Source organism: Daktulosphaira vitifoliae, unplaced genomic scaffold (genome assembly GCF_025091365.1).
Source record: "Daktulosphaira vitifoliae isolate Bord-2020 unplaced genomic scaffold, ASM2509136v1 Scaffold_1, whole genome shotgun sequence".
Classification (NCBI taxonomy): domain Eukaryota; kingdom Metazoa; phylum Arthropoda; class Insecta; order Hemiptera; family Phylloxeridae; genus Daktulosphaira; species Daktulosphaira vitifoliae.
The window spans coordinates 25981139-26007268 of NW_026099572.1; the positions used below are offsets into that span (position 1 = coordinate 25981139).

Consider the following 26130-nt stretch of genomic DNA (forward strand, 5'->3'; position numbering starts at 1 on the left):
CAAGTTCAGTATACGGCCAACAGCGGTCCGGCGTGTTCCGTGCTGCGATGTCTGCTCGCCGGGAAGTAGTACGGTTGTCGGACGTATTCAGGAAGATCGCCGGCATGTGGCACGGTCAGGATGCATTGGTCGCGTCCGATGGCAAAGACGGCACGCTGATTACAGGTCAGTTGTAGTACGAGCGAATCCTACACTCGACTGTATGCGATGGCATCCCCCCCCCCTCCCGTTCACTCGTAATCGCTATTAACACTCAAAAACCGTTTTCCTTACGTTGTATGAATAATACATTGTCCCACCCTTGCCAAGAACGAATTGACACGATAATATAATTACATTGTCTGGTGTCGTACAACCTGTCGGTCGCGGAGGGTGGGCGGCCGGGGCACAACAATAGAATAACAACGCTGCACAACTACCAATCGCTTTACCCGTTGAAATTAAAAATTAAACAATGTTTCAGCGAAGGGTTTCTTTCTTCTTATCGGAATCGGTGTAAATGAAAGCCATAACGTTTATTTGATTAAAGTTGTGGCAAAAATTACGTTTTTTATCAAAACGGCTCATTCGGACACCGTTAACTATAAAATGGTTTAAATATTCGTTCGGAATATTTAATAGTTTATTGTTGGAACATTTCAGCATGATAACCGTGTAAAGCAAAATATTAACGTAGTTTTGTCGATGGAATCGACAAATCCGTAGAACATTAAAGAAAAATTGCTCGAATACGAGTGATTTGACGTGTACTAGATTTATCTTGTACTAGTAAAACAATGAGCTCCGACAACAGTACACGGTATGGTTGTTTACGGTTGTCCCGAGAAAGAATAGAGAGAACAATCGCGGAAAAAAATTTCGTCGTGAAGAAAAAAGTACTGCGAGTGGTTTCAACAGTCGGTAATATTGAATCGGTCGGAGCGTTTTGAATAAATCAAACGCGCAGCCGGTTTCAAGACCGGCGAGAGAAAAACAAGCGAGTCGGCTTGGCCATCGAATCGAGTGTCTTATGGTTCAAGTGGTAGTGTTGTCGTATGCCGTTTTTAATTACTGTTTGTAATTGTAGTGTCATGTACAGCTTTTGTGTTGCGCGCCGCCTCTGTTTTGTCCGTGAACAGCTGCGGCGATTCTGACGGACGGGTTAAAAAATTCTAATTCGATCGTCCTATTGTTTCAAACTCGCGCGGATTGATGGACATTGTGCGCGTTTTGGCCGGTCTGGTAATTTCGCGTGCTTGAAATTAGCTTCCTTCACGGGCCATCAGCCGGTGTATAATTACAGGTGAAATTATTTTTTCCACACTCTCTTTGTTGTCGATCGGCCACGCGTTTTGTTGTGGAGAATTAACGCGAATTTCGCGTTTCATTGTGTTTAATGTGCACTGACAACGAAACTTCCTGACATTTGTGTCGGCCGAGCTATCTTTTTTAAATAGTACGTATAAAACACCGCGTGTTCATAAAACATTGAATATAAAAAAACGTGGCCGGAAATCAATCCACACACGGTCTGCATTCGATCGCCGATTAGCCTATAAAGTAAAGCCTCTGTTCCTCTGGTTTTACACGTTCTGCTTTTCATCGAAAAGCATTTTTTTTCACCTCAAGATTCCGTAACGGCGTGCCAATGTAAATTTACCGTCCGCACATCCGGTGGGCTTTCGGATTGGCGTTTTGGAAATGTCCCGAGCCACGACGACACCCGTGCGTTTGGTTATCGTGACACCTCCCGCGCCCCAATTGAACTACCTATATTTTCCCAGTAAATTCACAATTAAAAGTGAGAAAATAAACGTATTAAAAAGCATTCAGCCATTTATGGGGATTATTGAAATTTTACATTAACCGAGCGCACAGGTGCGGATCCAAACAAATCGAGTTCAGGCGCTTAATCGTTTTGTTACAAAAAATGCGTTCGTTATAAATTACTCATTTATAAGGTCTGTCTAAAAAAAAAAACACTTGGTATTTCGTATCGCGTTCATTGAAAAAAAATTATTTCGATGCAGATAAGCTCTTCGCCGGTGAATACCTATTTAATAGGACGCCGAAATAAAGAATAGGAATTAAGCTCCGCCTCTAATTCAGTGATAAATACTGCTATTTTAAATATATATATATATATATATGTAGAATTTTATTATTCCAGGAGAAATGAAGGGGATGAAAAGGGACGGCTCTGCCCAAATATAAATTTTCCACAAACGATTGCGTCCGATTGTACGGAAATAGTTAATTCTCGTCAAGTTCACCTAACATGTAAAAACGCATTTTTTATTATCGGATAAATTTTCGATTCAACGTTCGCTCAACATGTGCAGTGAATTTCTTTCAGCTTAATTGGTTTATACTCGTCAGTTTTCAAGCGTGACAAATCAAAAACAACATCGACACCGACTGGTTCCGATGTTGTATTTCCAATAAACGATACAAATGGATATTGTTCGCGCGGTGGTTGACATTTTGACGACAAACTTTAATTTCGTTCTATGACGTGTAAAATGCCGTTGGCATGAGCTGTTAGACAAACCAACTGTACGCGCATATGTCACATACTTTTATTTTCTACGGTAACAGTCGCTATTAAAACACATTACATCAGAATTTTGCGTTAATTAGTATAAACGGTAACGGCGTGTAAACTGCACTAATGGCTCCCGCGCTAAAAATAGCGACAATTATTCAATTAAACCTGATATCGGCGTAAATTAGCGTTTTGGATGTAATTTTGTCATTTTGCATCCGCTTGTATTACTACTCGCGAGGATCGCCTTGGTCGGTCCTAATGAGCACCTCGGAGTTTTTCATTGTTCTCGCGCGGCGCGTTGTATTCCTTCACGCGCAGTACACGCATTATTAATTATCGAGAAATGTTAATTATACTTGTAGTAATTTACATGAAAACAAACACATTTCGACAACAACGGTTTTTTTTCTGAAACAGTCGTTGTGTGGTCAGTGCGATCCGCGGCGGCAACGTCAGCCGAGTTGGAACTGAACAAATATTATATTATTCGAACCGAACGCCGGCGAGCGTTTACTGAGGACGAAAACGGACGTTTGTAGGCGCAACAATGAACGATATCTTTCCGTCTAGTATGCGCATCGTGTGTACACGGTTTACGTGTGTCGTAAAAAACCGATGTTCATCAACCTCGCAGTTAAAAAATGTTGTAGTGGACGATTTGTTTTGGGGCATACGGTGCCCGTAGAGTACTGTGCGGCGGTCGAGAGGCGTGACGCGCGAAGGACATGCCGGACAAAGGTACGTTTGGGTCGCGACCTCTGTCACCGCCGGCCGTGTACAGGAAAGTGCACAATATTAATTGACCGGTCGTTTCTGACGGGGCAGACGTCCGAATTCCGCACGGTGTGGTCAGGAGGGCGGCATGACTGCAGAACTCGTTATAGATTCGTTGTTTTTCTTGGACGACGCACCGCCGACTATCCAGCGAGAAACGTCAAGAGCAGCTAATTGTGTCGCAGCGCTACTACCACCGCGGTGGTCGCTTATTATAGCGATGATGTCGTTTGACCGTTACCTTTTTATTTTTTCCCTGTCGCGCGTACACCATTCGACGCTGTGCCGGCGTACGTTCACCCGAGCCCCGACGATATCACGCGACACGTCTTATACAAACGCCATCGGGTGGCCACTTTAAAATGACCGTATATTTTCATTGTGCTGTCGGCCGCATTCGAGGTGAGGGTGTTTACGCGCGCCTATGTGTTTTCGTCTGTGCACCAACTTCTAAATCGATATTTGTACGCATACAGCGGCGGTACATTTTATATTTCTACATAAACGTCGAAAAGATCACCACCGCAACTGTAAATATTTTTCGACGTTTTGTTCGATAGCCGCGGCCGTCGTTATCGCCGTCGCGCATTGGTCTCCATGAAAATACTTTCTTGGAAAACTTTACTAATATATTATTGTTGAAACGCGGCCAAGTGTACCTTTGCGGGTCGGCTGACTTGATATTGCGTTTTTGCGAACCAGCGATTATTATTATTGTTCTGATCGTTAAAAATAACTGCTGTCGATACGTACACCAGACATGACTAATAAGTTTTTGTACCGTGCACCTTTGTTTTTTTTTTTTTTTACTTATCGACGGTGCGCCCAGATAGATTGCGGTTTTGAGTTTTTTTATAAAATTAACTGGTTTTACTACGTAATAACACGTAAAGATGCGTAAACTTTAATTTACGATTTCGCTTCGATAGAGTTATTAATTTTTGATCGTCGAAATCATTTCCCGAGATTTGATGGATCGCCTGTTATTTGACCGCTCCTAACCGCTTGAAATCGTTTTGAACTGCAAATGTGCACTGGGAGGAAGTCGAAGTTGGCACAATTTTATCGTTTAAACAAAACGGTCGATTAAAGAGGGTGGGCTAGTAAAGGGAAAGTATAGAAAAAATATCGGCTACAGTTTAATACGTTAAAGTAAATAAAAACGCGTCAATAAGTATTGATTTGGAGTTATACGGTTTACAGTAAGTGGGTCGCAACGTTTTGGCAGATTCTGAGATGAACGATTTCTATATTTATTATGACATAGTGATTTATGGGAAACCAACTCGGAGTGTCTGAAAAACCCGTAAATGATTTCGGTCGACGAAAAACTAAAATAACTTTCTAAGACGCTCGTGTAACACTAAAGGATAATTAAAAAAATCCATTCCTTTGATATTTCATCTATCCGACCGAAGGAACTATTATTACCATTCGATATTGTCCTTTAAATGATAAAAATATTTTATGGACATCCGAAGAAAAACCAAATAATTACCGGCTTAATAAATGCAAGTGTTTTTTATTTATTCGTGTACAACTCGGGCTTTCTAATTTTAGAAACTCATAAGTGCACCGAATATGTTAAACGATGATTTATTTAAATAGTTTTAACAAACATTTTTTTCGATGTAAGCGGAACTGAAAATTGCTTTATTTCATTGGCTTGTTACCAGAGTTCGAATACATTACATTATAATTGGTCGCGTTAAAACAAACTCTTTATGTTCAATTGCTATAGATGTTAACCAATCGAAGGTTTTTCATTTGTTAGTTTGTCGTTGTTGACCGTTAGAATCATTGGCGCCAGTTTTCATTTGAGAAGCAACGAGGGCGCGGGGGATCGCTGTGGACGTTTGATTAAAAAATATTTACTGGCATCATAATTTGTTTTAATACATTGTAAATCAAACAAAAGTGCGGCTATCGTCAATAATTCGGGCCAATAATAAATTATACAATTCATAGTCGGCAGTAGACATTCGCCAATCGGCCCACCGTTCGATTTTGGCATGTTCTCAACATTTCCCTCTATTTTTGATTCTGTTGGGTCGAGATACGAGGATAAGCTGACAATTCATATCAATAAACAAGCACACAATGTCACGCTGAGCTGAGGAACCCGTTCACGACCCCTGGTCAATAAGACGCGACCGAAATGGAAAATGACTTATGCAGATGTGTCTTTTTTCCCCTACACATGAAATCCCTTGGCTTGCGTCCCGTCTTTGGCTTTGCCAAAGAAATGAAAAAAAAAGAAGCCTCACATATTCGATATAACTTCTGATTCGATATTATTTATTACACTAGTCTCCGTGTGGCACCGACCAGACCGTAAACCGACACAATAGTTAACTTCACATTCGATTGTTTATTGTTACTGTGACTTTTTATAGATTTACTTCCTCTCGTCTGTCAATTAAGCCGATTTTCAGATGTTAATCGAAAGGGTTGGCTAGAATGAATGAAACTATAAAGGCCAGTTTTTTTAATATTTTCAACGCGCTCTTTTATTCTATTTATTCAAAACGAGCCCTTAACGATTTCTCTTAAACGCGTAATTGAAGGGGGTGATTTTTTTATTTATTTCGAATATGATGCATAACGTTTGTTGTAAGCAATTCCGAGAGAGTCGGTAAAGCAGAAACTCATAATAACAGTTACCCCACAAAACATTGTTCTACACTCGAATTACAATGGCGTAATGTCATTCATTAGTTTAACCGATTCACAGATCACATTCGAGTGTTATTGTAGTTCAGACCTAAAAACTAATATGCCCTTTGACTTGTATCGATTTTTATTGATTCGAGTGGTATACCTAAGTAATAGAAATCTTTTATTAGGTATAATATTATATTCATCGATCCGTTCTAAAATGTATGTGTTTCGTTTTATAAAAGAACGGGGAATATATTTGTGCACTATGCGATTGTTGGTTCGTTATTGAGATAAGTCGATTTATCATTGATAAGCTGCGATTCGGAATACTTTATATTGTTTAATTTTCAATGTCACTGAATACGAAATAATCAATATTCATTCGAACAATTTTCTTTAAATTTTTTCCTACCGCGTGCGAGTAGTTTTACATTAATTAGCAGCCAGTTAACAGCTGTTTTGTTTAAAAAATACCAACCCTGTATATCCTTTTTAATATTGTAGTACTGTGGGTATTGTACATCATACTAACGTCAGCATTTCTCAACAACATCAACAGTTGGCCTGAATTTTTTCAATAAAATTAAATCAAACACGCTATTCTTATGTTTAAAAGCTATTAGTATTTAATTATCTTATCTAGTGCCAGATAATGCTTTCTAGATTTGGACATTGAATGCGTTTCGAATGAAGTAAAATATTTTATTAGTAGCGTCTATGGCTAATTAAGTTGATGATTAACAACTCACGCGAAAACAATTTTTATAGACCTTCCAGTTGATTAAATTTTAGTTATAAAATAAGTGCTGCTTTTATTGGCCGAGTTTTATCTTGAAATTTTAATCGGAATCGACTAATTTATTTTAAAATTCATTTTACTGATTTTCAGTGTAACTTTTATTCTTTTCTCAACGAGCTGCCTCAAAAGATGTACATTCATATGGTTTGATATTTAAACATGTTGTTCTAAAATTGAAATTATTTTTAAGAGGTAAGACTGTATTCAATGTTTTAACTGAGTAATACTTGCTAATTATTTGTACCGCGGTATAGTTTAAAACGAATTATGTTATTTTTTTGAGAAACTTTAAGTGCCACTCATTTCATATCTTTACAACTATGTTTATCCGTTTATTGATTAATAGATTACACGAGTATTACATTTTATCGATTTGTATAAACATAACTAGTCGTTTTCAAGCTTATAAATCGAAAATCTAATTGAAAATCGAGTCAATGTCAAAATTAATCATTTTGAAAACTATGAGTTGTGCAATTTTTTCTCGGCTACTCGAATAATGAATTTAAGTCTTACTGCTTTGTGTAGTGTTTTTTAAGCCTAAGTCTCAGTATATATTATAGTGTTTCTATGTTTTTCCATTGTTAGATAAAAAAAAATTCAGTGTTTTTAATACTATACTTTTACCATAAATTATAATTGATATACATGAATGTAATGTTGTGTTATTACCTGAAATTAGATAGGTGCCTCATTATGGTCGACTGAACGCGAAGCAACACAAAGAGAATACTTGAATGGCTATATTATTATTTTTACACGGATTTTTTTTTTTTTTTTTATCATGATGTGCATGTGGGAACAGTCAGCAGGAAACCCAAAAAGGAGAAAGAGAGACGACTCAAAATAATCGAAGTCATATAATTATGACTTTTTATTATTGTTTAAAGTTAATGATATTTACCGAGGAATTATTTTTTACGACGACCCAGCATAGTGTACAGTTTTTGGATAATTTTTATTTCCGTTTTTTTACTTTGTAAGCCAAAGCCGAACGTCTGGTCATACATGTTTAACCTAAACGTGAAACACATAGACTTATAACTTATACATATTTGATGAATTGCAGTTCGAATAGTATTCTAATGAATCGTAATTTCGGAGATGCATCGAAATAAATACTAATTAAATATTGCATCAACAAGGCATATATATGTGGTAGTTAATTGTTATAAAAATTTAACGATTTCAAAAAGAAATGCCGCATAGTTATCTGTTTTGTTGGATAAACATAAAATGTGTTATGTTCTTATGTATAAAAAGTTTCCTAATCAATAAACGGTGCCCAAGTGTATACTTAGTAAAGGGTAAATAATTTACAATTGGACAAATTATAAATCAATTTCAATAGTACAAATTTTTTGCAATTTTTTTTATGAAATATCGATTAGGGCAAATTATATTAATAATAACCTTAGTCAACTAAAAAACGGCGAATATTATATTTTAAATTTTAGAAGCTTTGGAATGTATTCACGTTTAAAGCGTTGGTAATTTTACAATCGAAATACTAGTTGGCATTTTGTCAGGATAAAATTTCAAAGTTTTAGTAACACAAGAACAACAATACTGTACGATTGAAATATTGGTATATAATAAATGATAGTTGTGATATTCACATTGCTTTACTTATCAATTTAAAGTGAACTGAGAGATTCTACTTTAGTGTCGGAGAAAATTAATCCAACTCAAGTCTTTTGAGCCGACTGACTTAATGAGATTTTCCGAACACACCAATTCATATGACGTTAATGTTAGTGAAATTAGGTATACACTGGTTTGAGTAAGTCGTATTTTATGGATTCTATGAAAACGGTTATGAGAGACAGTTTAAGCAGCTACCATGTGACAGATCGGGATAAGACTTTCAGAGTATTCTTCGTGCAAACTTCGATTTAAAAAATCAACGTTTGAACTGCTCATAATCGTGAAATGTTGTATAACTCTGAATGGAGATCTGACATAAGTTTTATAATTTGTATACTCGCAAAAATTCCAAACGTTTGTGTACGTAACTACAGCTAAGAACGGATTTATATTTATTGAGGAAGCGGAGTGAAACTTTTTTTCTGTTGTCGGTGGCTTAGTGTTTTCCTACCCTACAGTTGCCCCCCCCCCCAATATTCACCCTTCGAAAAACCGGGGGAGGTTTCCAACCCCCCTCGCCCCTTTTTTATCGACGCATCCCTAACATAAAAATCACCGGTTTCATTATCTGTAAACGTCCTTTCTCTTTTTCTGTTGTACACCCCAACACTGTAATGGCTTGACGTCCCCTTGTCCCGTTACTCACTTCCCACAGTCCACTATGCGTGCTCGCGTGTTTTGCAACGGGTGGACGGGAGGGGATATTGCGAAGGGTCGCTGTGCTGGATGAATGAAGTGCACCGAAACAAAGAAGCTTGCGGCGCGCATGAACCAACTCCCGGGAATAACGATTTTCCGGTTCTTCCCCGTCGCCGCCGTCCAAGTCGACCAGCTGGCAAACACACCCCGCCGCCACCGCCACCACTACTGCCATCAGCCTTTGCTCGATGCCTTTGTCAAGGTTGACTATTGATTTCCCGTTCGTTCGCACTGGTCGCATCCACCCTCCGCTCCGCCGATATCCGCCGCTCTATCCTTCGGCCGTCGCTACGCTACAATGTTCCTTTGTCTCGTGCCGCTGTACGTGATGATGCGTGCGTATACGTACAATGTAATGTCTTTGTCACTACGCACGCCACATATTAATATCCTTAGAACTGAGCGTAACTCCAAGTTCAAACGACACGACTGTGTACAGCGCTCATTAAATAGATTACAGTTTGGCACCGTTCGATTTGCCTAAAGTCGATTAATTACAATACGGTAATTTCTGAAAATATGACTTCACTGAATACGAGTTGCTGTTGTCGTACGATATTTTAAAAAAGTCCTTCAAAGTGTCGGCACACGTTGTCGCAAATTGAGTTTAATGTGTAAATTGATCGCAAATATCTTCGTGGTGTTGTAATGATAATATCGCACTCTGCGTACGTTTTGCGCGTTTAAAAAAACTGTCGTTTAAATGTATTTTGTCGTTTGAATTTTTTTAAATCGGCTTGAGTATGAAAAAATAGATATTTCTTACCGGCGACTACTATTGATAGAGTAGTATTCATGCACAATCCCGTTTAGATTAGATTAGACATTTAGAGTTTCTTTGTAGGCTCTTGGACACTGTAAGTTTTCTTAAGGATTAATGAAATATAAACTGGGTAATTTTTTTTGTTTTTGATGGCAACGAATGAGGCTAACGAAATACAATACGCTAGTTGATTATTTCTTTGTTATATTTTCACTTTGTATCGTGTTACTATCCGCCGGAACAACCCCAACACTTTTTTTCGACGTGTACCCCACTGATATATGCATTTCGAATGTGACGCCAACAGTTTAATTTTCGGCCACTGACAATGTCGTGTTACCATAGAACGTACACAACATTATAACACTCTCGTATTTCCAGTGCGCAAACAATTCCGAGAGTAAAAAAATAACCCGTCACTGCCGTAGCTTCTGTATTAAACGCGAGACTAGTTGAGACCGGTTAACACCCACAATGGTTGTGTTTTTTACTGGCCTGTGAAACCCGTCCGCATTATAAAATCTCTTTTAGTCCCTCGGCGTACACGCATTACGACTATGTGTGTATAATATTATACATACATAATATTGTACATCTGATAATAGCCGGCTCGTCCATTGTGTTTGACTGCTGTACGATCGAAACCAGAATTCAAAGGTTATCATTATTTTTTGAGGTGCCTGAAGAATGCCTGGCAATGACGAAATCTCTGTGGGAGAGTCCACCGCGGCAACGCTCAACGGTTAGAAAAAACGCTCATCAACCCTTTAAGATGTATTTATTTTTTTGTTTAAGGGGAACCAAGGGTAAAAACTATTGAAATAGCCTTACAATGCTCACATACCACCATATCTATTGATCACCGCGTCCTACCCTACGATTATTATTTCGTTCTCTACAACTCGGCCAACACTTGGTCGTTTTGCTACTTAGATCGGCGTCATTACGCGTACTTGTTGTGAGTGTCACCGGTGTGCGCTTCCGTAAAAATAACATTGTGCCTACGCGTACTTTGCTGTGGACGTGACCCCTCGTTTGTTACTTCTGGTCGAGCACATAATACCCTTTCGGAAACGTCGGGAGGTCCAAACGGTTCGGTCACTTTGTTTCCCGATTGCTGATAACGTTTTGGTCGTCCGTGTGCTTTGCGTTGCTGCGGATCTCTTTGATCCAACGAGTAATTCGTGTCAGCCGCAGATTCGTTCAAACTGTTTTCCTGAACTCGACTGAATATTTGTTGTATCGTTTGATCCCAACAACTGGACGCTGTTGTTTGCGTGTAAATTACAAACAAATGCCTCTCGCGGTGTACCCACGTTTTTTTATTTTGCCGTGTATCGTTAACGAAAATCTCGGTCGGGACGTACGCCTACTCGTACCTGACCACTTGACGTTTATCCAATTGATAATAAATTCCATTTAATATAATTATTTGTTACGATATAAAAGCCATAACCTTTTTGTAGACACGTGCATGAACGCAGCTTATAATTCACAGTCTTACGGCGGCGACTGTCTTTACAACATAATACACACTAGATTTCTAATCGATTTAAATACTAGTAATTCAAATGGTTTATAGACAAAGAGCAACGTTGATGCTCAGACCAACTTTCCTTGGTCGTTAAAAAATGTATATAATTATTATGTCAAACATTTGAATACACGTTGTTTTGTAAAACCTTTCTCCGGTTCGCTCGGAATTCAGTAACTATTAGAGGCAGTGAAGCAACCGGGGCAGGGTTTGGGGATTATAACCCCCACCCCTGCCGAAATAGTTCTAACAGCGACTGTTGAATTTTTGACGTGGTCGACCTATTATTTTGAAAGCCCTGCTCAAAAAAATGTCCAGGGATTTCAGAGAGTAGACGTTATGTGTGCTGAATTAGACGTGTACTGGTGAACTTTTTTAGGATTACATCACCGCACATAGTTTATGCTTATTAAATGAATTCTCGCTGATGACTTTTTTTTTAACGAACAAAAACAAAAGTACTTTTGATTGGTGCAAACTTTTTCAATTTGTCTTAATTATCTTTCCTATATATATTTTTTGTTTATCGTTTTTTGACAAAACTTGTTTTACAATAAAGTTTATTTGTTTTTACGTCACAGACATCGGTGCGCATATATAATTATGAAAAAAGTGAATAATTAATCAAGTACTCTGCCTGCGATATACCAATAGTATTGTTTTATAATTTTCATTAATCCATTAACATTGTTTATTCGTTGTACCTGATGTACGTGTTAGGTAAGTGCAATAATGTGTTGTGGTTAACTGCATGTCACTGATCACGTTTGAACCTGCCAGTAATCCAATATAATTCGGAAAGCTCTTTCCACATAAAACTGCGACAGGCAATATTATAAAAAACCGACTATTGGCTACACTCGTGTGTCAACGCTGTTCAAATTTAATGTCGTGTATAGAACCCTATCTAATAATAATATCATACGGCCAACGGATAAAACGTGAACGGTTGGTTACCTTTTAATACAAAAATGTATTTTCTATGCGATGACCTACGGTCAATATCCATATAATGTTTTGTGGTTATTTAAAAACACAGCAAACTATATGTGTAAAATAATCGTGTACCGTTCAAAAGCAGCCCAAAATAACAACATTATTTTCGTATCAATTTAATCGTTTCACGAGCTTTGATAAGTCCTAAATAGATGTAAAGTCATAGGCACCGTTTGGTTTATAATTAGTTTTACATTTATTTTAGTTTGCCCGGCCACTAGACATCACATGCGAACTATTTAAGTCGGCCCCGCAACTTGATTTACAGCTATTACGTGTACCGTAATGGGATCTGTTGTCGTCGCGTTGATAAAATTGTTTTTTTATCAATAATTATTCGTTGCAATACAATGTACGATTGTTAGCCTAACTAGAAGCCAAACGGGCTGTACACTAAAATTATCGACAATTAAACGGTTTCGACAAATATTAATTAACACGTATGCTTAAATATATTTAACCATGAAAGTTCATTAACATTACTGGGCTTCTAATGTATTTATTGCCGTTGGATTTTGTTTCATCAATTGTGTTTATTTCGATAACAATACTGTTACGGAATTTAATTGTCTAATCGATGCATTTTCATTGTCTGCGCTCGTACTCATCGCGAGTGGCCAATGTGTGTAATTGGTATCATTTTTCAATTTACGGATTTAGAGCGACGGTCGTTCAGAACAGTTTAATTATATTGATAGTAAAAATAAATAACAGTCGTTATTCTCGAATTCAGTTTTTGATTACTTTTTTGATTAACTTAAATTGCTTTTTAAAAACCTAAACTTTTTCGCGTCTCTCTAATTTCTTTGTTTAATGATTTTTTCCATTTGAGTTTATCTCTGCTTAATAACTGAACACACCCCCACTGTTTCGTAAAAAAAAAAAACTATTAAGTTGACGGATATTTAATATTTAAAACACGGCGTCAACTAAAAGTTTTACTAATGCGCAGAATAAAAAGGGTGATGAGTATATATATTTTTTGTATTACCTTTTTTTATCGTACTGTGTATGTTGCATCGTTCAATTTTGCATCCCTGCGCGGTCAAAGGCGGGTGACACGTTCCCTTTCAAACGTTCCCCTATTCGGGAGAGCGGTAACAGCAGGATAATAGTAAACAGTGCTGACAAAGAAACACCTTCCCCTTCTCTGCCAGATGGTACCGACAAAATTTCATCTTCATTAAAATCGAGGCTCCATCAAGGGCATTTTTTAGTCGTTTCAAAAAAGAAACCGTGTTGAAAACACTCAACTTTCGAGTATTTTTACAATATTCATGTTTAACAATGTTTTTCTTTTGAGCGAGACATAAAATAAAAAATATTTGGATTAAAGCGGTGGTTTTCTATTAATTTTTGTATTTAATTCGTTAAGTAAATTTTAACAATACGCTACGATTAAATAATTTTTTGTTGAACACAAAAACGAACAAAAAAAAATTCCTATTTAGTATTCCGATAGTCATTGTAATAAAACTCATAATACAAATAAGAGTTTATTTATTTTTCTAATGAATATTTACAGGTCCATTGTTTAACGAGTAAAAATAGTAATTTCCAAATAAAATACGGGTTCGTTTTACTAATATTAAAAAGAAGAGTTCTTACACAAATATAGTAACTTGGTTTGTCGATATAAAAATTACGAGTTACAAAAAAAAAAAGTACATTTTTCTAAATTTAAATTTTGCCCGTCTGTTCTTCAATTATATATTTTCCTACGTACCAAATTTTCCCCTAATTTGTCTATTATTCTAAAATATTATTAATACAGAGCGATTTTGGCTTTTATTTGAAAATATTGTTTGGTTGGACTATTCAACGTTGCCAACTTGCCACGAAAAAGAGAAGTGGCGACGCCGGATTGTTAATTGATACTTTTTTTTAATTTACAGCCATTGCAAGCCGTGCTCAAGGTCAAAAAATTTACTCGTTTTTGTCCTGTTGCTTGTTATAATACAAAATCAAAACGAATCCACATAGTANCGAAAAAGAGAAGTGGCGACGCCGGATTGTTAATTGATACTTTTTTTTAATTTACAGCCATTGCAAGCCGTGCTCAAGGTCAACAAATTTACTCGTTTTTGTCCTGTTGCTTGTTATAATACAAAATCAAAACGAATCCACATAGTATTTGTAACTTTTTATAACGAACAGAGACCGTTAATTGACTTCCTAGTCGCGGTGATAATGAATTTTTTAACTACAACTAGTAATCGCCTCCGACGACAAACGAATACCGACTATTACGGTCTGTAGATTATTCACACCAAGTCCCTCGGAAGACACCGAAGTGGTCTCAACTGTGTAGTACAAGACTTTTGATTGAAAAAAAAAAAAAATCATCGGGCCGCGCGAAAACAATACAATATATTATTATGATCTGACACGGTGTTTTAGGTCGACTTGTGTTGGCCGGATATCCTGAGGTTTCGGACAAAGACCTAAAAAATTCGTCGAGTCCTCATCGCCCTTTTCTTTAACAACTACTCGCACTTCTTTCTCCTGGTCCGGTGGTGCGACGAAATACGCCCACGACCGCGGCCGGTTGCGTACGTGTTTATTTGTGCGTGCGCGTTGGTGTTTTCGAACAAAGGGAAGTTCGGTACACGACGACACAACGACGCTCTGTCCGCGGTTAGAACGGTGGGACAGCGGTGAGAACGCTGGGCAAAGATGACGGGACGTGGCGGAGGGAGTGAGAGCGCGAGGCAATGATAGAAGGCGCGTGTGTGCGCGCATTATTTAGGGCCCTCGGGGCAAAATCGTGTGGCGGGGGATCGGGTCCGGGTAGCGGTAGTCGATGGTCCCCACCACCACTCGTTGCGAGCCACTTCCCCACACGGTCACGTCGGCACCGTTCGGTAGGGCCTGCGGCAGCGGCAGATAGTGGCGGACGATGACGGTAGAGTGCGGCACTAGTGGGGCGACGGGGCCGCGGGGTCTCTTTGTTCCAACAGCTGATCGAACCGGCCGGCCGCCGGTACTGGTAGTGCCAGTCAGTCAGTAATCGTATCTATCGTTCTTCAGTTGATCAACCGCCGCGGTCAGATTCGGTTCACTCCATAGCTGTTCGACATAGGCGACTAATCGTATATAAACGTTCAAGTGAATGTGCTGATAAACATAATAATTTTTTACATACAATAACCGAGTGGTTTTCGAATTATTTAAAATAACGAAACGCACTAAAAAAATTGCGAAGAAAATGGAAGTTGTTCCTCCTTATTATATACAACCGTCGTATCCCGTTCATTCGACTCTCGGTACTAATTTTTTTTTTCCCTTAAACGTTTATGATTTTTTTTTTTTTTAACCGATATGCTAAATATTTGTGATTTTTATGTGTACAGGAATCTTGAAACTGGAGGACATAGAGTCGGAAACCAGTGCGTTTATGGCACTACACCAACGGCTTGAAGAAGAACTCCGAGCGGCCAAACGAGCGCAGTTATCGTGCGGCGAAGTTTTGCTGCCGCCTGATCTTCTCCGGAGGATAGCCAGAGATGTGCTTAAAATGGCCGAAAGCGAACCCTGTGGTCTCAGGTGAGTCGGAATATTTTTTTACCGACAAATTTATAAAGATTCCTTTATCTTGCTTACCTTTAATAGTTTCTAAATTTTATTTCAAACTCCCCATTTTAAAAATCATGTGACCCGTTAACCGGATTCGTTTTTTTTTCTCAGAGGATGCACATTGTACCTGAATTTCGAAGGCGACCAAGAATGCCGGAAAATCGGTACAATCAAATGTGATACCAACACAGTGTCGACATTCGAATTGTTCCTCACACTCAAACAAGATCCCCGAAATACGTGGTCGCTCATTCCTCTATTCATTAGGTAAAGATGTAATTTTTATTATTTTTTTCGACCGCTTTGGTGTCGCGACTGTTAATTTTTTTTTCCGCGTTCTAAATGCCAGTCGATTCTAATCTCGAGCGTCGTCGTTTGTTTAACAGGAATTTAACTAAAGGTGGTACCATAGTGATAGATCAAGAATTCACCATAGAAAAAAGGAAGCTGTACCGGTCTTTTTTGGAGTGAGGACCAGCGACGTCCGGTGCTGCCGAACGACAGTGCCACCTCCTCCACCTCCTTCTCATTGTCAGTATCTCATCATAACACCATCACTACCACCACCTCCACCAACAACACCACCGACGTGAGTGAGAGAGAGCCAAGACTGATTCCCTCGGAACAGCCTGTGCGTTTTTTGAAAAATTTAAAAACAACAAATTATGCACTACTAACGAGCGTGCGCAGTTTACGACTACCACCAAGTAATAACGACATTTTTGTAATATTGTTTTAAAAAATATTAAGAAAAATCGTGTAGACGCCATTTTCCTTGGTCTTGTAAGTGGATCTGTGGTGTGGAAAGTGAAAAAATAATAATAGTATGTATTGTGTGTGTGTATATATAGTATTTTATGTTAAATGATATGAAGAAAAAAACAAATTATATAAGTATGAATATATATATATATATATATATATATATATATAGATACATATATACGCGCAAGAAAAATTTTTAAAAATTCGATTGTGATCAGTCTTTGTGTTACGTTTAATTTTTGTTTTCGTTATTATTTATGTCGATAAATTTATACATTGATATTATATTTATATTATATATGTCTCCAGATTATAATACTAATTATTAATATTTCCTTTTTTTTTTTTTACCCATAAATCGTTGTTTTTTGTCGGCTTTTTATAGTTATATACATACATAATGATAAATATATATTTATAGAGCGTAAATATTAAGATTATTAGGTACACAGATAGATATTGTAGATTGTAGTTTCTTTAAGTCGATTTTGAATTAGGTACAGTTAAAATCTTTTTTACATAGTCGTACGTACTTTTTTTTATAAGTGAAAATCATAATAGTGGACAGGATTTAACAAAAATCTGAAAATATAATACATAAAATAAATTGTAAAAAAAAAAAAAAAAAACTAAAAAAATATATATATATTGCTAATTTCATTCAAAATATTAGTGTGTCCAGACAAAAGAAAAAATAATACTTAGTTGGTAGGTTTTAACAATTATTAACTTTTATGTAGGCTAAAATATCGCACCAAAAAATTTTGATATAATTTCAAAAAATATAAATCCTTATTTAAATAGGCGTATTTTTAGAAATTTGCCAAGATGTCTTTCACGTTCAAATTTATTTATATTTATTAAAATATTATATGAATCGATATAATTAATAATTAAATGAAAAAAAAAAAAGTTAACCTTAGCGTAAGTGTTCCTAACTGACATCACATTAATGAAAACATTTTATATATTTTCAATAAGATTTCGGTGATAAATTATTGAATGAAAAATCTTTTCTTTAAGTATTTTCTGTGTTTGTCTCACAATTGTTGTGATGAATTTCAGTAGGGTTTATATGTACAAAATATACCTATGAATATGAATTATTAATGAGAAAAGTGTAGAGGTAGATTCTATTTAGAATTTCATAATTGAAAAATAATATATTATAATACACAGATTCAAATATATATATATATATATTTATTTTATTAAACAACCAGTCAAAAAAAAATAATGTTAATAATTAGCATTAAAATATATTTGTTTAAAAATAATTTTTATTAATTAGGCTAGTGAAATACCTATATATTGTGATAACGGATTTTTACTTTTTCCTTAAATGTTAACTTTCAAATTTTGTAGGCTTTTATTAAAGCGCGTGTGAATTTTTTTACATAAAAGACGGTCTTTAACTCACAAAATTTAACAGTTAAATTCTTTACAAGAAAAATAATATTATATATTGTAAAATTATATTATATATAAAATAGAGTTTTTGGCTATAATAATATATTATGTTTTCTGATCTCAGTGACACTGTAAAGTGTATTCTTAACAGTATTTTTTTTTTAAGTTAAGTTTACCTTTGAATTGTGTTTATATTAAAAATAATATAACTGCGCTTGTATCGAGCTCAACACTCGTTATTGTAAAAGCGTTGGAGAATTTATATATTTTTGTTTATATATTTATATATATTTTTTGTTAATGTCAAAATACTACTCTCCCTATTGATTGTGGCACGACCTCACACCCTCCCGGCCATTCATATCACTTCATAGCAATTGTCATGTTTTTTTTCTTATTTTGTTATGTTGTAGTATATGAACAAAAAAACTATGCAAAAAATTGAGAAATTAATAAAAAAATAATATTTTGACAAAAATGCTTTGTGTTTATTATTTTTCTTTCCTTCCAGTTAAAAATAGTGTTGACTTTTCATTAACGTTGTGATGCGATAAGATCACAAACGACAGCATAAGATTTGTGTTTTGTGCACTACATGGCTACGATGATGAGCCTATGAGTCGTCGTCGGGTTGATAAGTTGTCAACTCGTTTTGAGATATATTGTTTTTTAAGGCGTTAATGATATACAAACTGCTGATTGTCGGCAACAAATTTTTATTACTTTTTTGTTTTCGATGAAAATTGACCTAATTACAATCGCTAGTGCGACCTGGTCATTGAACCTGACAAACTGGTAGTACGGTAACCACATAAAACTGTGTGCAGTACCGATTTTCTGAAAACGATTAATTGGAAAATCTGTCAAAGTGGAAAATGAGAGTAAAAGTGTATTTTCGTTACAGCCAAGTTGTTTACTTGTGGTTGAATGCTGACGGTTTTCTGAAATTCAGTAGAAAAATAAAGGCACACGAAAACATCTACTGGCAACTATATTGTTGTAACCAATTAAAACGGTTTACACGCGTCACACATCAATGTGATAAGTAAAAACTGTCGCGAGGACTCGTTGAAACGGGTCAGTGTGCAATAATTATATTTTTTTATTGTTCTTATTCGGGCCTATGATACTCTTTGAAGTTTAGAAAAAAACACATTGTTTTTGCTATACCGATTAATGCATATGGTCCGATCTAAAAGTACGTCATAATATTATTCGCTGTCACCCGACAGTGTAAATAATATTTTTTTAGAAACTACCGTGGCCTTGGGATAAGACGATAAATTTCTATACAGGCATAACACAACGAGCGTTTCATAATTAAAACTGATAACGCTATGATACTAAAGTGTATCATGAAAAATAATACTTATCAGACTAAATGATCGACGTTAGTGAGCGATAATAATGTTCGTGCCCCCCCTACGTTGAACAAGTATGGCATTTTCTTTACCAACAGTTTCTAAGGTTTGATTACATTGTGCGTGCGAGTACATAAACACAATAGTTTTTCAACGTTGAAAATTTATTAATTTCTGGAGTATTAATTATCAATCGAACATTAGGTTGTCCGCCATAGAAAAGGTCACGAGCTGTTTAAAATTAACTCGGCGATATGCATTACTATTATTTCAATATACTGATAATACTTTAATCGAACTCGACAATTTTTTTCTCTTGCTGACGTAGGTAGATCTGAGCTTGTTTGTCGCAGTTTTTTAACGTTACCTAGAAAATATCAAACTATTATACAAAACGCTGTATGATAATAAACCCGTGTTATAAAAAAAAAAAATCTTCGACGGAGTTGACGATTGAGTATTCCGTTCGCCCACATAGTTAATTATTTTGTTATTTTTTTCGGAGTTAGGACGTGAATGTATAATATTTTGGAACAAGTGGAGAGCATATAATTTTATTCGTGGTATCCTACACTGGTACCAGTTGATGGTAACCAGTTACTTCGATTGTGTATCGAATCCGACCCAGCGGCCGTCGTGGCACCGCCGCTCGTACAGGTACGGACGTGCAGTAAACCTGTACGGTCTGGTCACGACGGCGGCAGTGTAGTAATTTATCGGCTCCAGTGGCCGCCGATGCTGCCGCCGCCGCCGACCGTGTATGTGAAATATTATGTCGTCTGCGGACTATGGGGCAGTACTGACTCGTACCGGTGCCGTCCGACCAACCGATCTGAACTGTGGTGGATTACCGAACGCGGGCGATAGTCAAAAGTATTTACTCCAAAAATATACGGGCGGGAGAAAAGGAACACCACTTGTCGAACCACCGGAAAAACATCTGTACAGACGTTACTGTGGTACAAAAACAAAAAATGCGGAACCGCATATCGCCACGGACGATAACGTCAGCGCGCGGTGTATTTAGAACGATAAATGGTAAAAAAACATACATCGATAATATACATCGAGTGTGGAAGAGTTCCGATGGAATCAAGTTTGCACTAGCGTGTATTGCGTTTAAAAAGATTGTTGTCGAATTTTAAGATTGAACGACGAGTAGTTACAACAAACGTTTATGTAACGACGCCGCCGCCCATCAACGTAATCGCGCGTTACAAGAATCGTTTGCGTGCAGTTTGTGTATAAATATATTAAAATTTTTTAACGCGTAAACAACGATCCGAATAGACAAGTTGGCGTCGAGCGGCCAACTGTGTACAGTCGGGGAGAGCGCGTGGTGTCGATTAAACAACAATAATAAAAATATTCATTTGGAAATCTCGACACGCACTCCGACTGCATTCAAACATTTTCTTGGTTTTTGTTTTTCTCGTTCTTTCTCCTCGACTGTTTCCCTCTGCTCTGGCCACCGTTTTTCCTCGGGCGTTTTATAAATAATTCCCGTTAACCAACAGCCCAAACGTCATCTCGCGCATCATCGCGTCGGCTAATAGCATTATAATTTATAGGACTCGCACGCTTTACACCGGGCCCGGGCCAGCTACCGCAACAAAACCTCTTCTGTGCCCTAACAGATGTCTATAAATACCAGCGCGACCGCTCGTGTGGAGTTTACGGCAGCGCGTACCAGAAGGGGACGCGGTTGGTAGCAAGGGGCGGGCGGGGGAAAGCTCGGACTGGCATTGCGGTTCTTTGTTTATTGCGTCGACGGTGGGAGGGGGGACACCAGGGACGAGTGAGGTCGCGGTACACGCGCAAATTTTTAATTCGCACGTGTCCATTACTCGCTCTATTTAGGTTGCAGTTGCACGTTAAGGTCGTCGGTTCTTTTTATACATGTTTTTCGAAAAGTGCGGCCGCCCGAAAGTATTTATTTATTTTCGGATGGAAAACGAATGGTGCGCGCGAGACAAAGAAGAACGAAAACCAGAAGATTATGATAATTTATAACGTCGTTAATAGCAGTAAAAGTAGTGTGTTAAGTAAATTTACGTACAGTACCTCACTGTTAATGTGCAGTTCATTTATAGGCCTTACCGTTGTTGTTGTTATTATTATTATTATTACAGTCGGACAATTAAACCGAAGCCAGAATAATATTTTATTCACGACCGATTAGCTATTTATACACAGCCGGTAGTAAAAACGTCTGTGTTCCGACCGTTTATAAATATTACCTTATACATGTATATTTTTTTCCCGTTCACCGTTCTATCCGTTGCTATTGTGCCGCCCGTACCCTCCTCCCGTCGCTCACTTGTGGGATGACAAGTCGAACAAACCCGTTTATGTGCTTTTTATTTTATGGTCGTGTATTATACAATGTAATAACGGCAACGACAACAATAGACCTAATAGTCGCACGACTATGGTCTGCTGAACTCGTCGATGATAACGAATAAATCTGTAATTACAATAGAATTTCTTTCTTTGGACGCCATCGAGAAGAAAATATAATAATTTCCGATAATTATTGTTGGTAGTCATGAGTTTTAGCACATTTGCTGAACTATCGAGATTCGAATAATAAAGAAAGAAAGAAAAAAAAATGGATTTTTCTTCGCGGTAAAAAACACCGAAATAAATATTTTCGCTGCTGACGTTTGTCGATTTCGTTGGGCTGTTCGCACGTCACCGCCGTCGCGTTTGTCGCCAATGTTATTAATTTCGAATCGGATAATTTAAATAACGAGTATCTATTAAAATAATTGAACGCCGCGATTAATATCTCAATGTTTTCTATCCAACGCACAAAACAAATAACATCAATAAAAACGATTTCAGTAATTTCGTCGTAGGACGGCGTGAAATCGTCTTTGATTTTTGAAATTCAATGACAAAAGAAAGTCCTGTGCAACGAATCATTTTTGATGTGTTGGTTTTTTCTACTTCTAATCGCGCTCTCAGTCCGATGATAACGACTAGGCTGCCTGTACGGAGAAAGTTTATTTTAAAATAATTGTACGACACTATTATGTATTCGTTTTTTTCTTTATCTCTGCGAGTTACACATCTCGGTAGCCGACACGTGTGCATACCTAATGCGCACAGTATTAACATTTGACTAAGCCGTTCGCGGTGCGGGCGGCGAGGCAATGAAATTTTACCGCGCGCTCCCAGATAGGAAAACGATTAAGGGCTTAGATTATGTTCAGGTTTGGGACCCGGTGGGGTTAGACGAGTTTCCTTTTGCAGCCCCCGCACGGAGACTGCGATAAGGTTGGAGGGTCCTAAGAACCATTATGTATGCTACGTTTAATATTCATTCTGAACAACTTATGTAGGGGTCACAAAATTTGTAACGTTAGAAGTGTGACCGACGCGAGTAAGAGTATTATTAATTATGCGTTGATTTAGTTTACCCCTATTGTTTTGCAAATCCTATTATAGTGACCCTTACTGGTTTCAATTAATCGACTTGTAGTATAAGAAACACATTGTTGTAACAACAAGACGTTTTGCCGGGTCAGCGCTAGAAATAAAATCGTTACTTTCTTTAAAAAAAAATCGTATGTTTGTTTGAAAAACAAAATTGAATTAAACGCTTGTTTGATTTGAGTGTTAGGTTATCGCTAAAAAAAAATATTATTATTAATATTTTTTTATTATTTGTTACCGATGTTTAAATAGTGACTAGTTGTTATTTTATTGTTTGAACGTATTATATTTTTTCAAATAAGTTGTCTTAATTTTAGACCTTGCGAACATCCGCATAGAAATATACGTGTTTTTCAATAACATGGGTATTTTTTGTTTCTTTTTAACATAAAAACAAATACACTTGATTTTTGAAACATTTACCGACCTCTGTTTTAAATCATTTTTATTTTTATCTCGAGCCAATACACATAATATATTTTATATTGAAATTACTTTGGAATTTGTTTGTTTAAAATATTTTCTGTACTTTTTTTTTTTTTTGTACACCTGCTCTCGGGAGGACCGACCGATGTTTAGGTTATTTTATTAACTTGTTGTGTCATACTCTTCAAATACGAGAGATGACACATCGTTACAGTCTGAGAAGACGATAATTCAATAACTGCAACCGCTTTTATGAGTTTTAACAGCATATACACTTTGACGGTTTGCGTTTTCTCGTTTCGGATCGGTCAAGAAAATTGCGGTTAACAATCGTTTGTGTTATGGTGGGCAGCACGGCACGTCTGTGGAATTGAATTGTGAGAACCGCATCGGTTTTTACTTCGCTACGACTGAAAATGTCGTCACGTCCGCCATATTGCCTATGTTAAATGTACCTCAACTATCAGCTGATGGTACGGGACGTACCATCAATGCAAACCGCAACCGATTTCCCTTCACTGGAGTTTTTCCTTGACGACCTATTCACTAAATACAAACAAATTAGTTCCGAGCGGGTTTTCATTTCAACATAATTGGATCGTGTGTCCTATTGTGTTGTCGGTAAACGGCACTGATGAAAATTAATCGATCGCTAGTTTTTCCATATTATTCCAGCGCCTTTGTGAGTGCGCTAAACTTTCGTCGTGCAGTTTTGACCGTACCCTGTTAAACGTCACAAAAGTCCTCTTAGCTTCTGGCGACACAAAATTAGTTTGCCTATGAATTGCCTTACTTAAAACATAAATAAACATATGGTGTACCAACTTTTAAGTTCGATTCTTTGTGGCGCACGATTGCTGACAGAACGTAATAACGTTGAGGTCGTGTAATTGCACCGCCTCTTCCATAAAAGTCACGGTCAATGGATTTGTGCCAAAAAAAAACCCTCCCAACGTCTACGTGTATTCTTTTAGTTCTTTTTTTTCTTTCCTTAAAACTGTCCTCGTCATTATCACCAGCGCACGAATTTCTCATTATATTTCCTACCAAACACTGGCAACGTCAGACTTGCCTATTGCTACTGCGTCATGCTCCGATGGTACGGTATATAACGTCGAAAATACGAAAAAAAAATTTGTCGTTTTATCAATTTAATATTGATTGTAGTCATAATGAGAAAACCGCTTAGGCCATCGCTGAGTTCTACAAGCTATGGGCCTTATCGGTATTGTGCTGACGCACTATCGCTTTGAATTTAGTAAAAGATTTTGGCACAATAACGTATTTAGGATTTTTTCGCTGGGGGAGGGGATACATAATTTTTAACAGTCGTATCTATTCAAAATAAACATAATGTATGTTATATTATAACATATTAACGTAGATTAAAAATTGAAAAATTTGATTTTACTATAAAACGTAGTGTAATTTCCTTTGTTCTGTTCATAAAATTATCAAAATTATGTGTCAAATTAGCTCTCGGGGAAGGGGGACATAATCCCCACATCACCAAATACGCCACTGTTTTGGCAGATTTAATACTCTCAACAAATGTTGTGCGACAACACCTTATTGAAGCTCATCGGTGCAATGTAAATTTAAATTTACATAATTACCGCGACACGTGTACAATATAATATTGATGTTCTAATAATTGTTATTTAAATTTTTTTCGGATAATGTTTTTTGTTTTGGGGGATTCTACTTGTACTAACAATAAGTGGTGTACGCTTCCTTCAGGTGTTTGACAACAAAACTATAACGCCGAGTTCTGACGCGTGTAGCACAAAATAAATAAAAGAGTTTTGTTTTTCAAAAACAAAAACGCGACAGTTTTGGCTGCGGCAGTATAAACAAATTAAAAAACTCGTCGTACTTGAATGATATTTCCTACACCGTTTCCAATACGAGCGTTCTGTACCACTCGTTCTAAATTGCCTCTAAGAATAATAATGTCTGCACGATTTGAAAGATCACCACACACGAATGGCGTAATGAAAATTTAAAAAAGGCCTTCGATTCGGCTCGCGCGTTTTATTTCCACTTGCCGTTTATATGAGTTATACCGATGTTTTTATGATGCCATACTTGAAAATCTAAGTAGAATTTTTTTTTGGAGACTAAAACCAAACAATATAATAGCAATGGCGCCAATGTGGAAAGCCGCATTGTTTCGAGATTATCTTTACAACGTCGCCCTTTGTCCCTTCCAGTGTTAAGAGACGTATATGCCTTTTTTTCATACGATTCATTGTCAGTTCTGGTTTATTATGCCCCGAAATCGTCGTATATTGTCTTATATATATATATAAATGTATGTATATGTATATGTGTGCGTGTGTGTGTTTAGGGTTTCATTGTTTGCTCGTATTTAGCTTAAGATGGACGTGGCTTCTATTTCACATTGCTTTGTCTACAAAAATATTCTTAAAATAATTATCGTCGGCCGTATTTAGTCGGATAATAAGTACGATTGCTAGCGACGATGTTAACCATAATGTTGGACAACATAGTATTAAAATGCTCGTTTGTTTTACTTTTATAAATTGTAGAACAACAAGGACATGTATGTTAGTAGACAAATGGCGGTATTGGTACGTCGCATACGACAACGATTTGTTAATGATGACTTGACATATTATACGCCGGGATTATACGAAAAGGGTAGATGAAACTTAACCATATACCGCGTAGCTGTTGACTAGCGTCTATTCTTGTACATTGTCGCGGTGGGCTCTCGTCAAGTCGTTG

General features: G+C 37.0%; 1 protein-coding gene and 1 long non-coding RNA gene across 3 annotated transcripts in view; one reads left to right on the forward strand and one right to left on the reverse strand.

Moving 5' to 3' along the window:
• LOC126895765 (protein charybde-like) lies at positions 1–18629 on the forward strand. 2 transcript variants are annotated; one of them, XM_050667971.1, is made up of 4 exons: positions 1–165; positions 15754–15946; positions 16088–16243; positions 16363–18629. In XM_050667971.1, the coding sequence occupies exons 1-4, from the start codon at positions 48–50 to the stop codon at positions 16445–16447; spliced, it is 552 nt and encodes a 183-aa protein (XP_050523928.1). In that variant the 5' UTR covers positions 1–47; the 3' UTR covers positions 16448–18629. The 2 variants fall into 2 exon arrangements, with proteins under 2 accessions (XP_050523928.1, XP_050523929.1); XM_050667972.1 differs by lacking the exon at positions 1–165 and adding an exon at positions 15395–15666.
• LOC126895767 (uncharacterized) overlaps positions 17073–26130 on the reverse strand; it is a 12597-nt gene continuing 3539 nt past the window's right edge. Inside the window, exon 2 of the long non-coding RNA XR_007701717.1 lies at positions 17073–19879. This is a non-coding gene — a long non-coding RNA (uncharacterized LOC126895767). The remainder of the gene's footprint in view (positions 19880–26130) is intronic.

What these genes read in the sequence shown, in the direction of transcription:
- LOC126895765 (XM_050667971.1), top strand. Translation starts at nt 48, where the DNA reads ATGTCTGCTCGCCGGGAAGTAGTACGGTTGTCGGACGTATTCAGGAAG. An exon ending in AGACGGCACGCTGATTACAG is followed by an intron (nt 166 to 15,753) that starts GTCAGTTGTAGT and finishes TTATGTGTACAG; the next exon opens with GAATCTTGAAACTGGAGGAC. An exon ending in CTCATTCCTCTATTCATTAG is followed by an intron (nt 16,244 to 16,362) that starts GTAAAGATGTAA and finishes TTTGTTTAACAG; the next exon opens with GAATTTAACTAAAGGTGGTA.